Below are 14,687 nucleotides of genomic sequence, written 5' to 3'. Positions count from 1 at the left end.
GAAAGTTTGTTTTCTGGTGCTCTTAAATGAATGTCAATCTGGAACTTAATAATATGGTTCTTTAGTACAGTGTTGCTTTTTATTTGGTCTAACAAAAATATGAGAAGGTGGAGATAATGTAAGATATGACACCATTATCCTACGTCTCATCACTAAATCTAATATTCTCTCTTTTTTCCTTCATCATAATTAGAAAGCATTTCCAATAATTAACAGCTAATTAAAATACTGAGGAAGTCCACTGATTCCCACACGCATAAGAAAAGCACAACAATTTGAGAATGTCATATTTGTTAAAAAATAGTTTACCTGATCTCCCCATTCATTGATAAATGGCATATTGATATCATCAATAAAAACAGTCATTTTTCTGCCTCCAGGAGGTCCATAAGTACTTCCAATGCGTTTGTCCACATAACTCTCTATCGTTCTCTAAAAATTAAAAGAAAGTTCTTGTTTTGCATTTAAAGCAACAATATTTAAAATATATTGTTAAAAAATGTGTTACTGTTTTCTGCTACAGCACTTATCCAGTGATTTCCTCTTTTTGTTAGTAGTTTCATCTCTGATTCATCATTAAGGACCCCTATTCTCCTCATTCCTATGCAGTTCCCCAGCCTTAGGATTATATCTGCAACCCACCTCTGATTACCAGAGAGGTTCTTAAAAGGTTTTCAAACTATTTAATTATCAGCATTGAAGCCAATTATATAAACTAAAGAATCTGGAAAAAAAATAAGAAGTATAACCAAAAAAATTTCATTAATCTAAAATGAAATGGAAAGGTCTTCAGCAAAAAAATGAATTCTTGGAATTCCACAATGAAAAAGCATACAGCAATCATGAATATGCATATCTCTATGTAAGTGACTATATTTTATTCTCATCTGCAGAAATTATTTTTTGTGGAATTTTCTGAAGTGTTGAAGTGACTTAGAGGAAAAAGACCCTTTAGACTTATTTCTAAATTGCTTCTTTTATCATCAGAATTAAGTACACTTTAAATACTTAGCAAGGAAATTATATGCAAGAATTGCTTAAAATCTGCTCTTTTACCTGAAACATAAATGGTTCGGTGGCAGATGAAAAGTTTAAACATTTAGACAAATGCACTTCTGGGTCATATTTCTTGACATATGCCTTAATCATGACTGTCTTTGCAGTCCCCTGTTCTCCTATGAGCAAAACCGCCTGTAACAGAGATTTAAATCACATAAGTAATATCAAAACTTATAATTAAGTATGCATAACAGCCCTATTTCAGAGAAAGGGATATTTTCTGTGTCTACTTTTGAATGATATACTATTCTGGTAGGTTTTTCCTGTGTCTCCACATGCAGTGACACAGCATGTGTTTTCATCCCACCCAGATTCTCCAAGACAAATTATTTAGAGAGTCAAAAGAGAAAGGATGAAGCAAGAATGTACTATGACGCCACATGGCTCCTATTGGTTAAAGCTGTATGAGGAGTGTTCTCTCCTTTTCTATAGTTGTGGCTACTATTAACTACAGCTTTCCTAATGAGGCAAAAAATAGAGTAAATTGTTAAATTTATAAATTTATTTTCCTTGTTTCCCTGTTCAAGAAAGCACAAATCAGAAAAATAATATGGTGTAAAGACTAAGAGAAAATATAGGATATTGGAGTAAAACTTTTATGACAAAAATATTTTATAAAAAGCATATTTTAAATATTTTGTGCATGCACTGAAATAAGTACAGGAGACTCATGTTAAGAAAATAAAAATAGAGCAATATGTAAATAATGATGCACCTGGCAAGCAATGAATAGAGACAGAGAATACGAAGAAAGATTTCAACTCCCAGTAAATTTATAAGTAGGGTTTGTATTTATTTCATATAGTAGTTGTATTCTTTAAAAAGTAATCCTGTACTTACTTTCTGTTGTTTTGCAATTGTGTTTATCAAAAACTGAGTTCTGGCATTGTCAACATTTGGAACCAGAATAGACGCGTAATCTGGGATATTATCTGTTGGATAAACATATTCCTGCACTCTTTTACTCCAGTGCTCCCAGTCACCTGAAATGACAAAAAAAAAGAGGAAATTATCTCACAATATTTTGTTCATGTTCAATATTTTGTTAGTAAAAAAAACCCCAAGCCCCCCAAAACCTAGATGTTATGGGTGAAGTACTACAAAGTATAAAAAGGGATAATTTTTTTCAAATCTAGCTAAAATACATCTAACAAAGGACATACTTAGTAATGACCTCTAATTAGTCTACAATCCTACTAAATATACACATATTTCTTGATTTTATATATTGCTATGTTTACCTAGAAATTCATTCTCACACTGCTAGTGAAAAATTACAGAATGTGAGAATATGGATTGTGTATGTGTACACTAAATCAACATTGCTGGCAAAAAAATGTCTGAATTTGGATACAAGGGAAATAGGTGTACTCATGTGAGACTACAGCAAGTTCTTTGTGAAATTGGTTGTGCGTGTGTTATTTAAGAAAAATTCCTTGTGGAAAATGTCACACTATTAAAATATTATTCACACTATTCAAAATATTACACTATTCTTACAGTTTTATAAAACTGTAGGATTTATTATTGATTATCAGTCATGGATAAATAACTATTAAGTGGAATTAAAATCAGATTATATTTTTTAACAAAAAATACTAGCTATGAGGAAATTAAATATAAAATTAATATTAATTTAGACTAAGCCAGCCTAAGCAGAAATTAACTAAAAATTGTAGGCTGGTTAAGTTAATAGAAATCTGTAAGAATGAAATTAAAAACAAAAGAAATAAGAAAATGTTACCAATGAGCACTCTATCCCTTGTTTGACTTCTCACCTCCACAGAGGCACTACATACAGAATCTGTGTTACTGCTATCCTGTCATCAAAAGTCTCTGCTCATATCACTGTATAATAAGGACTAAAGGAGTAATTTTAAATTTCAAAGAAACTATACTCAGTGTTAAAATGCCAGTATAAAAAAGAATGTTGGTGATTTTTCTTACCATAATCAGTAACATAAAACTCATACATTGTTTGACTGGTGCCAGGGGAGATTTCTGGTAAGTCTAATTTATCATCATGAGCTCTGATGAAGGCTTCAAGTTTATCTCTACTGTCCAACTCCAGAAGGGCACCTAAACTCCACATTATTGCAAAGCAGAACAATTTATGCAGATGTAATATAGTTGATAAACCACCTTCTTCCTTCGACGGAATCAACCCCTCCAGAAGATTAATAGACTGAAAATATTTTAAAATATTATGCATTAAGAAAATATTATATAATCAATTTTTATTTTTATACATATATGCACATGCAATATTTAAATCATAATTTAAAAAGCAATACCGGTTACCAGAGAATAACATAAAATTCAGAACTACAAACCCAAGAAAATAGATTAAAGATATCTATATAAAATTTTCAAAATTACTTAAGTAACTTGACCATCAACTATTGTTTTAAATTATGCCTATAGAGCTAGGGTAACAGAACAGCTTTTTAAGGAATTTTTTAATACCTAGTGGGATATTCAGAACTCCAAATGTAGGTGGGACTAGTCATTTCTTTCCATCTTTAAGCAAGAATTTTCAGCATCTGTCTAATGTATTTATCTTAATGATGGTCAATTGATGTATCTAGCACATTCACTTCTATTTTGTGTTTAAAAAATAGATTAAAATATCCTAGGATTGCTTCACTCTGTTTCTAAGGAGCTAGACTCCAGATTCCAGAAATCTCATCAGTTGCTATCTACAATTCTGTGATGCTGCTCATGAAGCCACATGCTTGACTGTCTTAGATAACATCACTCACATTCCCTTTCTATACAAGGCAGCACCAAGCACATTGTTTCAGAAGATGCCTTTTTAATAGCAAAGCAGATTTTCAATAAGCTCTTGGAATTAGTATTCTTTATGCTGCCTTGGATCTCATACTTGAAGGGGTAAGTAATGCAGTACTATATAGTTTTAATGCAGCCTAAAGGACCTAAATAGACTACTTTTGATTAATTTAAAATTCAGTTTAAAAAAAATGATCAATCAGTATTAGTCACACTTCATAATGTTAAAATAATGTCACTTCTTTTCTTTGGGATACAATTGATTTATCTAATTATTTCCAGGACAGGCTGTGTCCTGGTTTATCTGAACAAAATCTTTTTGTTCCCATCTGCAATAGTGACTAAAAGTGAACACTTAGAGAAGAGTGAAAACAAAGAAAAAAATTGTCTTGGCTTGTGCTGATGCTAGGGGTGGTACTTCCTGCTGGTCGCCTCTTCAGCTTGGGGCTTTCTGAACAGAGTACTCTTTCTGGGTTTAGTAATCCTCTGTGGATTTTTCCACTCTGAAAATATCAAGACTGGTCTTGAACCTACATAAACTTTTATCATCTATAGAACCCTTTGGCAAGATGTTCCATAGCTCTGTTATTCATGGCATTGAACAGTTTGTTTTTTCCCCTGTGTGAACCCCTTCATGCTTGTCTTCACCGAATTTCATTTGCCATTTTATTACCTATTTATTCAGTCTCATAAAGTCTGTCTACAGTTCTTCATGGTTTGCTGTTCTGTCCTTACTGCCCTGAATAATTTAGTATCGTCAGTAAACTTCACCTAAAACTTTTGCAAATTGTTTATGAATATTTTGAACAGCATTGGTCCCAGAAAAGATACTTCGGGATCAGTGGTAATGTCTGTTCTTCCTAAGAACTGATGCTCCAATCACACATTTCATATATTCTAATCGGTTATTTATTTACAAATTAACCTCTTCTGCTGTGACTGCTTAGCTTCCATGTAATTCCCTAGTAAGGAACTTTGTTGAACACCTTTGTTCCTTCATGCAGACCATATCAATCAGATCTCCTTTAGCTCCAGTTTTATTGACTTTTCCAATAGCTTGTAAGGCAGAATAACCCTAAACAAAAACGGTGTTGAGTCTCCTAAAATAAATTATATTTGTCCACCTAATGAGGTGAGCCAGCCAAAAGAAAAACATATAAGTAAAAACAGGGGAAAAAAAATCATCCAATAACAATATATACAGTTAGAAAGTCAGCAGAAATTACAAGGAGGAAAGCAAAGGTGAGATCACTTTTTATATAAAACCATTATAAAGCTGTTGTAGATGAAAAAACCAGCTTAAATTGTGAATGCTAACAAACAGCAGATAATTTGGTACATGTGCATGTGTGGGTGAACATCCAAAGCTGAACTTCAAAACTCAAGTACAAGTTGCTGCTAGACGCAACTGGTTTGACACGGTTGTAAACTTTGAAAATACCTGACCTAAGCAAAAGCAGCACATCCTGAATCCCACAATTAATAAGGAGACATAAGACAGAACCACCAATCAGGAGGTTGATAAGTACAGTGCTTCTGCACATAGACCATCTATAGCAAAACTAGGATCTTAAGGTTCTGGAAAGGAAAGGTGGTGCAGAAAAGGGTGTCCAAAAGAAATGGTCTTGCAACAAAAGGGGCCCAGAAAGAAAGAGGTGAAGAACCTCGTTGGAAGAAAGATCCTGGAAATGGGGGAAGATTCTGAAGATCAGAGAGATGCATGTAGACAAATGCTGGATGATGCCAAGAAACCTTGTCAAGTAATGCCCAATCCTGGTAGATGCAAGCAGCTGGACAGCACAGAAACCAACCTGACATGTTATTATCTCCTTCTCTGGAGACATTCAAAGCCTGCCTGGATGATGTCCTGTGCCCCCTGCTCTGGGTGAGCCTGCTTTAGCATTGGGGTGGGACTGGGCGATCTCCCGAGGTCCCTTCCACCCCTTGCCATTCTGGGGTTCTGTGATTTTGCCCTACCTTCCCACACCAATAATTGATTTCTCTTCCCAGCAAGGATTTAAGACTGAGGGAATGTAACATTGGAGGGAGAAAGCAAGTGAGAAAGTGAATCTGTGAAACGATAAAAGTAGCGTAAAAGCTTTGGTCTCATTGGTTCTGAGATAAACCCCAGCATGGAGATCCACCAAGAGTTATTTACTCTGCCGCACCCGTGACAGAAACTTACCAGAGTTTTTCATTCACAGGAAGAAAGATTTGATACAGGTTAAATTGGGAAAATATTTCCCTGACCAAGCAGTATGAGTAGAACATCAACTTGCCCATGCTTCCTAACAAGCCCTAATAAAAAACAACATAGAAACTTCCAGTCCCATGAAAGTTTTCCATGAAGACAACATCAATTAAGTCAGAGGTTTCACAGATTACAAATGTAGAATAAAAAAATATTAACCCTCTCTAAAAATTTTGTGCCTAGCACATCCATCTTGTTTATCATCATAAATTGGCAAGTTACACAGTTTCTGCCTGTGGACTTCAATTCTATAGATACCCTAATTCCATTTGATACTGCGCAGTTAATCTTTGCAGCATTTACTGTGGCTATTAATTTGCAGCAAAATACTTCAAACTGTTGAAAATCTGAAGCTAAATCCCTAATGAACAGTAAAGAGATATTGGGTGCAAATTGACTAGTTTAATATCAAATTGAAGTGTTATCCAAAATATTATCTTGTCTACCCTCTTATTCAAAGGCACGACTGAATTTCTTATGAGAGTGTCAATATAAAACTGAGATTACATGGACAAATGGAAAGTCTGGAGACTTAGAATCTGCAGATGAAAACAGACTCATAAACAAATCAGCTGGAGACATGCGGTAGAGGACTGACAGTCTTGCAAAATCTGCCAAACACATGATTTTATTATTAATAAATCACTGATAAAGTTTGGACTCCATTCAAGGTAGAATTCCAATTGATAGGAAGTGGCAGGCAAAAATTACTACATTGACCTTGGAAGAGCTGACTGACAGAATCACAGCTATTATATCTGGAGAGAAAAAGATAATCAGAATTATTCTTCACCCTCTCTGCTGACACTACCAGTAGGGTTAGACTGACCCTTACCACAACTTGTTTGGTATTAAAAGAACTGGAATGAAATCACTAGCTTATTAAACATACGATTCTGAAAACTTACTGAAGCCTGCAAATTCCACTCAACAGAAGACTAGCCTACATACGAAGCAATAAAGAGAAGTGAAGTTTTCTTCTGCACATCTCTAACAGTTCCTCTTATATTGCCCAAGAAACAAATATTGAGTTTGAGGTTTTCTTTGTTAGGAAACAATCTTTTCAAATTAAATTTTACTGCTATCAAATGTTCTCTTTGCTATTTCTGCATGCTTATGACAGTCAGTCAATTCTTACACAGACTTACGCAGTATCTGTTTTACCTGCATAATGTAGTTACATTCTAGAAGCTCCATTTTTGGATTAAGGTTTAGTTTCATATATGTATATGCTGGTTCAAAGATTCTATCATACAAACTTTGTAAAACTTCAGCTTCTTGAGAAGAACGATTTTTCAGCCATGCCTGAAAAACATCCACAATACTTTTCTGTATAAAACGTATAACAAGGTAAAATTAGGAGGACCCAGCAATGATAACCTTACTTGCAATATTGGTCTCCAGCTGAGGGCAGAAGAACTGATGTAGACCATACCCATTCGAGAAACTGTTGCTGGAGAGGCATTCTCAATGTTGTGGACCTCAAATAACAGTTTACATGTAGGAGACATAGGAATTCGATCTCCATTTGCTAGAGTGAGAGTCTTGTTATCATCCAAAACTGAATTTAGATTCTCAATCCAGATTGCATCTACAGGACCATCTAAAATCAGAAACACATTTTCACCTGGAAAAATAATCAAAAGAGATATAGTTCATACCACCATGCTGAAGACCAAAAAAATAAATTTACAAAAGATGATATAGAACTTAAATAGTGTATAAAAATGTATTTTATTTATTGTAAATTTTGCTCATTACTGTATAAACTGCATACTTAGCTAAAGAGCTACTTTTGAAACAGTTACAAATGTGGACACAAATACATCTTTATCATCTTGAACATTTGTGGTGAGATTACCTTGGCTGGCTGTCAGACACCGTGACACTCACTCATTCCCCCTCCTCCACAGGACAGAGGGAGAAAAATAAGGTGAACTTGCTTGGGGGTTGAGGTAAAGAAAGGGAGATCACTTAACCAACTACTGTCATGGGCAAAACAGACTCGACTTGGGGAAAAATTATTTATTGCTGATTAACATGGACTTGGACAATAAGAAACAGACAAAAAACTAAAACACCTTTCCCCCACCCCATTTCCTTTCTCCAGACTCAAATTCTTCCTTCCCAACATAACCTAGCTCTTCCTCTTTCTTCCCCCCACCCCACCGATCCCCCACCCCCCGAACAGCACCGTGGGGGTGGGGAATTCAGCATTTTTTTGCTAAAATAAGGGTTCTTTGGGCAACCAAACAAAATATGTTGAATATTCACAGATCTCATTTAAGTTAATGAAAACTATCATCACTCATCAATTCTGAAAATCAAAGTTTTTTTTTTATTTTGAAACATAAATGTAGATGAAAATGCTTACATTTTGGCAATCAGATTTTAAAATTCTGGCTTTGTTTTGAATCTCAAAAATTTCCAATATAAAAAAATTCAACTTTCTTTTTAAAAGAACCTCCTTCTGGGAAGTTTCCCTAGAAACTTCTTTAACATAAATATTTTTATTTTTTCAGATACAAACGAATCACTGTAAAAACAAATTTTAGTATTTCAGTCCTAAAATACTGAAATATAAATATGGGTAATCAACATATGAGAAACCATGGAAAAAACATTATTTTAAAGCTAGTGCAATTAGTACAAGTAAATCTAAATTATAATTTATCAGCTTCCAAATAACACATCTGTACTGTAGAACTAAATTGGCAAGGAAACAAACACTTTTAAAATGTAGATACACTATTGAAATAATAAATTTTTAAATTTTTGCCCTTTCTTGAGAAGTGAACTGTAACCTCATCTATGTTCTGTATAGTTTCTCTCAAGAGGGTACTTCACCACATTTGCAAATTCAAGATGCTTTTTTCAACATATCATTCAAGAGGTATTTTTATGATACCATAAACAAAGTATTTACATACCCTTTTTAGCTTTCAGTGTTTTCCTCCACAGTGTAGAAAAGATCCCATCTGTCCAATCATTAGTTGCAGCATCTAGCTTTCCAAACATTTGAGGAGCAGTAATAGCTTTGGGGTTCATACGCATTTCTCTGTGCGGCTGGCCACATTCTGTCAGTGCTCTCATTAATATAGTTATGACCATTGTTTTTCCAGATCCACTCGGTCCAAGCGTCATCAACCCATGACGTACCAGAGAAGTTTCATACAACTGTTAGAAAAATCAACATATTTTAAGAAATGTATGCTTTTGGTAGATTTTTACTTGCATTTAATACATTTGATAGTCAGTGATTATATATATAGTGTTAGACATAGAAATTATATGCTCAGAATTGAAATCAGCATGCATTTGCTGATTTTTAGTGTTTTATGGAATAGTACATGCCTTCACGTCCTAATCTAAGCGCCAAGAAAGTTTACTATAAAACACTTTACAGAACTAAATCTTGCCTAAACTTTTCAAAGCAACTGGAAATAATTTTGCAGGATTTCAAAAAGGATTTTCTGTATTATTCAAAAGGAAAAATTGAATAGTAGCAAATCATTAAGGCAACTGAAGAATGATTAATCACGACAGTGCTAAAATACTTGAGTGTATGAAATAAACATACGGACTGCACTTCCTACAGGATTGTGGATGGGTTTAGGCTCAGGACAGTCCTTTATTGAATTTTCTATTTTTCTTTTAATATTAGCTTTAGGCTTGCTATGGAAGTGGCAGGGCCTTCCTACACAAGTGTGTCCTTTTGGAGCAACTGAAAGGAACAAAAAAAGTGATAGTCCTCCTGGATGACAGAGCCTTGTGAGGAGAAGCATATATAGCTGCTTCCTCTGTAAGCTGAGTAATGGCTTGTATCAGTCCAGGAGGAAGATGTACAGGCACCACAAATCTGAACTACGATCAAGTCCACCATGAACTTGACAATTTCAAACTTATTATTCCCAGTGGAAGACTCTTCAGAGTGTCTATGAAACATTTAAATCAGAAATACATACTGTTTACATTTTTCTTTGCCCTTATAAAGGTCTTTTAGCTCTCTACTCCTCCTTAGCAGGAGTTGTGCCCTGGCTATGTTTCTTCTCATTCTTTGTTTACTGCATTGGCCTTCAAGATGCTTTCCAGTCCTTCTTATGTCCTACTGTCCCTACTCTACGTCTAAGAAATCCCTGTTCAGAAATCCATGTAGGCGACTTGCTGCTTCATTCAGATAACTTAGATGCTCTACCATATCTGGGAAAGGCTGGGTTAATAGCATGCTTTAAGGTGGGTTGTTTTTTTTCTTCTGAATAATTTAAAGAATTGAAACTTAAGTCCCTTGGATTGGTTTTCCTTAGTGTGGTGTACACACAACCTTTGGGTTTTCCTATACTAGAAGCACAGGTCCTTGAGTGACACAGAGGTTTAGCAACTAATGTGGTGTTTTGATGCCTGTTTGTTAAAAGTGTTTTAGGAAAAAAAAAAAAAAGTTTTACCTGAACAAGCTTAAGATTCCATGGTGGATGGTTAATCAATCCTGCCTCTTCAACCTGATTAGCTACTGCAGCCTGAAGCTCAGCATAGGTACTACTGTCCAACTGTAACCCCGGAAAGAGACCATTGATAAGACTGAGAAACAACGGCTCATCTTCATCGATCTGAAACAAAATAAAAGTTAAGTGCTTAAAGCATGGTTATCCAAAGAATGTTCCCATACCAAAATTAATCTCTATTTTAAAATAATAAACTGTAAGAATATGTTTTCTAAATGCAGATGCTTATGTTCATAAACACAGCCAGACCGCAAGACAGGTCACTACAAAAGCAGCACTTTGAAAATGTCATCCATATGCCACATGAGAAATAAATTCAAAATTGAAAGAAATTTCCCACTGAGTAGACACTGGAATCTATTTGTAAAATCGATTTGTAAAACACTTGCAGCATATATTGGAAAGAACATCCTGTCTGGAAAGAAATCTTTAAAAGTCTAATTTAGTGGATACTCAAATTATTCAGTTTACTTATGGTACAGCAGTCAATCTGTACACAAGTCAGTGCATAAAATGTCATGCCGACAGCTAAGCCACTATTAACCTATTTGAACCTTTGCACCCTGAGCACTGTTTCCAAGTCTAATAAACTCTCATTGCTGTTTCATAATAATGTGATGACTATCATGTTTTAATTTTTAAAGAAAAGGATGTTTGAGATTTTTTTCTAATCTTCTACAAAAACCCATGAAATATCTAGTGGACTTGCCTATACATGGTGCTAAAATATTAAATTAGATTCTTACCAGCTTAGAAAGATTCATATCTCTTAGCCCTCTCATAACAATACTTAATTCACTGTCATTTGGCCTGGCCCTCTTCTGAGATCCAAGAGTCCTCAGTACAGAAAGGATATTCCTCAGTCCAAAGTCATAATGGACCTAAAAGAGCGGCAAAAAGGCTTACGCATAACAAGTTGTCTAGCTTTATTTCATCAGTATATCAAACCTTACTTGCATGTTGTATATTATAGTTGCCTAAGGTGGCAAAACCAGGAATTTCTGCTGTTGTTTAGGAATTATTCTATATCTATTAAAATATATCTATAGTCTATATCTATGAAAATAAATGAAGGATAATAAGGCTGTTTTCAGGAAAGGGGGGGGGGGGGAAGAGGTTATAAGGTTTTTCTTTTCTAAATTAAAGTTTAATTGACTTCAACATTTATAATGCCATACAGAAATTATTTTGTAGCAGGATCATAAAAAAATAATAGTTCCAACCAAGGCAGCTTAAAGCCAAGACCTCAGATCAAAGCAGTGCTATGGAGAGAAGGGCAACTTAAATCAAACTTGAGACATTCCTCCTGCATTTTCCAATTTCCAATTGCTTTCTCTAGCCCTAGACAATTCTTATAGAAAAATAACATCGCCCAGTTAATTTTTACCTGGCTTCCATATTTAGGCAGAGAACCTCATGCGCTTGCAGCTACCAACTATCATTCTTTAACAATTAAACAAGTGTATGCATGTGACTACATATACATGAATTAACATGGTCATTTTTTCAAAAATTTTCTAGAGGTATTTCTTTGAATTATATTTAAAGTACTTCAGTATCTTGTAAAAAGCATGATAAAAGCGATACTTCAAAAACAGTCTGCACAAACCAAAACCTAAGGGGTTGTATCATGTAAGTACGAAGACAAAGAGGAAGGGAATACCTAACACTACCTGCTTAGTGAGCTGCTCCTCGCAAAGTTTATAAAGAACAAAGAATTTCTGGGACAAGATCACATTATCAATAAATCCATAACTTGCAAGCTTAACTCTTATAATTATCTGAAACACAAATTTTTAGAAATTCTATTAGTTTTTTGAGATAGGTAAGCAAAGTAAAATATAGGTTTTCTTTCAGTTCCATCAGTAATTGTACCTGCCTATCTGGAACCATCATTGCAACAGTTCTGAACTGCATTTTGAGATTTTCTGGTAGTTCTTGGCGTCCAGCATATCCAGGATTCTATATAAGAAAACATTACTTAAACCAGTCAAAGTAACATCCTTTTTATTGTTCAATAAATTTATATATAAATACCTAGATCTGTTCAGTTAGATCTCTTGTCTACTAATGATTCAAATGTGAAGAAAAAACGTCACCAAAACTATGAATATAATAAAGCATGCATAATTGCCAGGGTAATAACTGAATTTCTTTATCATCACAAGCCAGCAATCAGAATTTAAAACTGTCATGGAATACAATCTAGTTTGTTGACCTCCAATCCTTGCCATTCTGTGATTTATTCTAGTGCATTCCTGATGCAAATAAAGTTTTTATTACCATGTTGCAGAAGAGGTAGGTTTTGTATCATATTAAGAATTCAGTGTCTAGCAAGAGCCATAATAATAATAATAATAATAATAATAATAATGAAAAAGGATAATAAGCAGTCCATGGTGAAGAAATATTAGGATGCCCTTTTCTATTTCTTGTGTCTAAAAGCCTTAAAGTACAGAATCTCACTGAATGCTTAATAATTTGTGAGTGAATCCTACCCGCTGAAGTAAGAATCATATAATAAATTGTAAATCTCTTAGTGACAAAACTGATTTTAATAATGGCTCAAGAATACACAGAGAATGTTTTTTAATGACACAGTAAAAATAACACAGTCGACAAAATTAAAATAAAATCATACGGAAGAAAAGTTTGACCAATAGAAGATTTCTGGAAACTTGATGCAAACATGAGGAATAACTCTGACATCAAACAGGTGACATTTAAGAAACGAGAAGCAGTCAAAAGATATTTACGACCTCCTCAGTTATTATCCTGCACTCATACATGCAGATGAAGTTTTTGATGTCCCATAAAGTCATCTTGGATTGACATCTGCCTTGGCATTAGGAAACATACACTATAAAATTCCCTGCCCATAAGAGTACCGGAATTAGTGCTATGAAGCCCCAGGAACCCTATGGCAACAAGACAACATACTCTGAAAGTTAATATTCTAAATCCAGGAGTTTGTGTTTCTACATTGGGTAATGGTTGGTAACTGGTGTAAACTTACACGTACTGCCTTGCGTTTCTTTTTTGCGCAGATTATCCATTCAGTTGTGGGACCTAACTTTGATCTGTATATACTGCAAGTCTTTTTCACAAGCAGTCATTATAAGAAAGCGAACAATTTATCTCAAATACCACCCATAAAAACTTCATGATACAAGAAGCACAGTTCTGTCATAATGCCCATACTGATTCCAGGATAGATGTAAAGAGCAGAAGGGGCCCCTTTGCTACAGAAGGCCAAAAGTCAACATCTAGCATTGTATTTACCAGCTTCAACACATCCTGCATCAACAAATTAAAGGATCTGATAATTAGGAGGGTGGTTTATTCTAGAATCATCATACTTGTCTTCCATAAATCAGCTTAAAGGATTCTTTTTATATATCCATGTAAATTACCCATTAGAAAAGACATGAAAAAATGTTTTTCTTATATCTCCTGCTTTAAGTGAAAGTTCCTCTTTTTTTTCCCAACAGTATCTTTCTCACTAATACTGTTAAAATGTTTCAGGCTAAACTAGTAAAGCATATTAGTGTTCAGTCCTCTCAGTGAGCGCAGAGAATTGTGGAAGTTTGACCAAACTCTTAGTCTACATAATGAATTGCAATACAGTAATGAAGGAACATAATTATGAACATTTCAATAATCTTAAAAGTAAAAATGAAGGCATGAAATTCCTGAATAATCAGATTATTTATTTGTTCCAGTAGTTTAGTCTAAATCTATAGCAACAGCATCACTTAATTAATAAAATCGATTATTTTCACCTTGCCATTTAAATAACTTGTATCTAGTATAATTTGTCACTTCTCTGGAATTATTACTACATTTACCATTGTTAGGAAAATTCCAAACTCTGGATTTAAATCTACACAGTCTCCATCAGAGAAAATGAACTGCTTTTTTCTTTCCTTTCTTGCTGTTAAAATAATATAGATTTGTTGTGCTGCTACTGACAAGACAGGCAACTCAATTCGATTGAATTCATCAAAACATCCCCAAGATCCAGACTGTGCAAGACCTATAACAGGGACAGAAAAATTTATTATCTATTGTTCTTCATGCATATTTGA

The 14,687-nt window shown here is 34.4% G+C and overlaps 1 protein-coding gene across 1 annotated transcript in view; it reads right to left on the bottom strand.

Moving 5' to 3' along the window:
• DNAH8 (dynein axonemal heavy chain 8) overlaps window positions 1–14,687 on the bottom strand; it is a 131,726-nt gene that overhangs the window by 57,454 nt on the left and 59,585 nt on the right. The window contains 12 exon segments of the mRNA XM_009640728.1: window positions 310–432; window positions 1,057–1,191; window positions 1,900–2,042; window positions 3,007–3,244; window positions 7,265–7,405; window positions 7,486–7,727; window positions 9,031–9,277; window positions 10,543–10,704; window positions 11,346–11,480; window positions 12,273–12,380; window positions 12,475–12,561; window positions 14,448–14,635. Coding sequence (XP_009639023.1) covers window positions 310–432; window positions 1,057–1,191; window positions 1,900–2,042; window positions 3,007–3,244; window positions 7,265–7,405; window positions 7,486–7,727; window positions 9,031–9,277; window positions 10,543–10,704; window positions 11,346–11,480; window positions 12,273–12,380; window positions 12,475–12,561; window positions 14,448–14,635 — 1,949 coding nt within the window.

Source organism: Egretta garzetta, unplaced genomic scaffold (genome assembly GCF_000687185.1).
Source record: "Egretta garzetta isolate BGI_Z169 unplaced genomic scaffold, ASM68718v1 scaffold200, whole genome shotgun sequence".
In the NCBI taxonomy this organism is placed as follows: Eukaryota; Metazoa; Chordata; class Aves; order Pelecaniformes; family Ardeidae; genus Egretta; species Egretta garzetta.
Note: the sequence above shows the minus strand (reverse complement) of the source record. Positions and strands in the feature narration are given on the sequence as shown.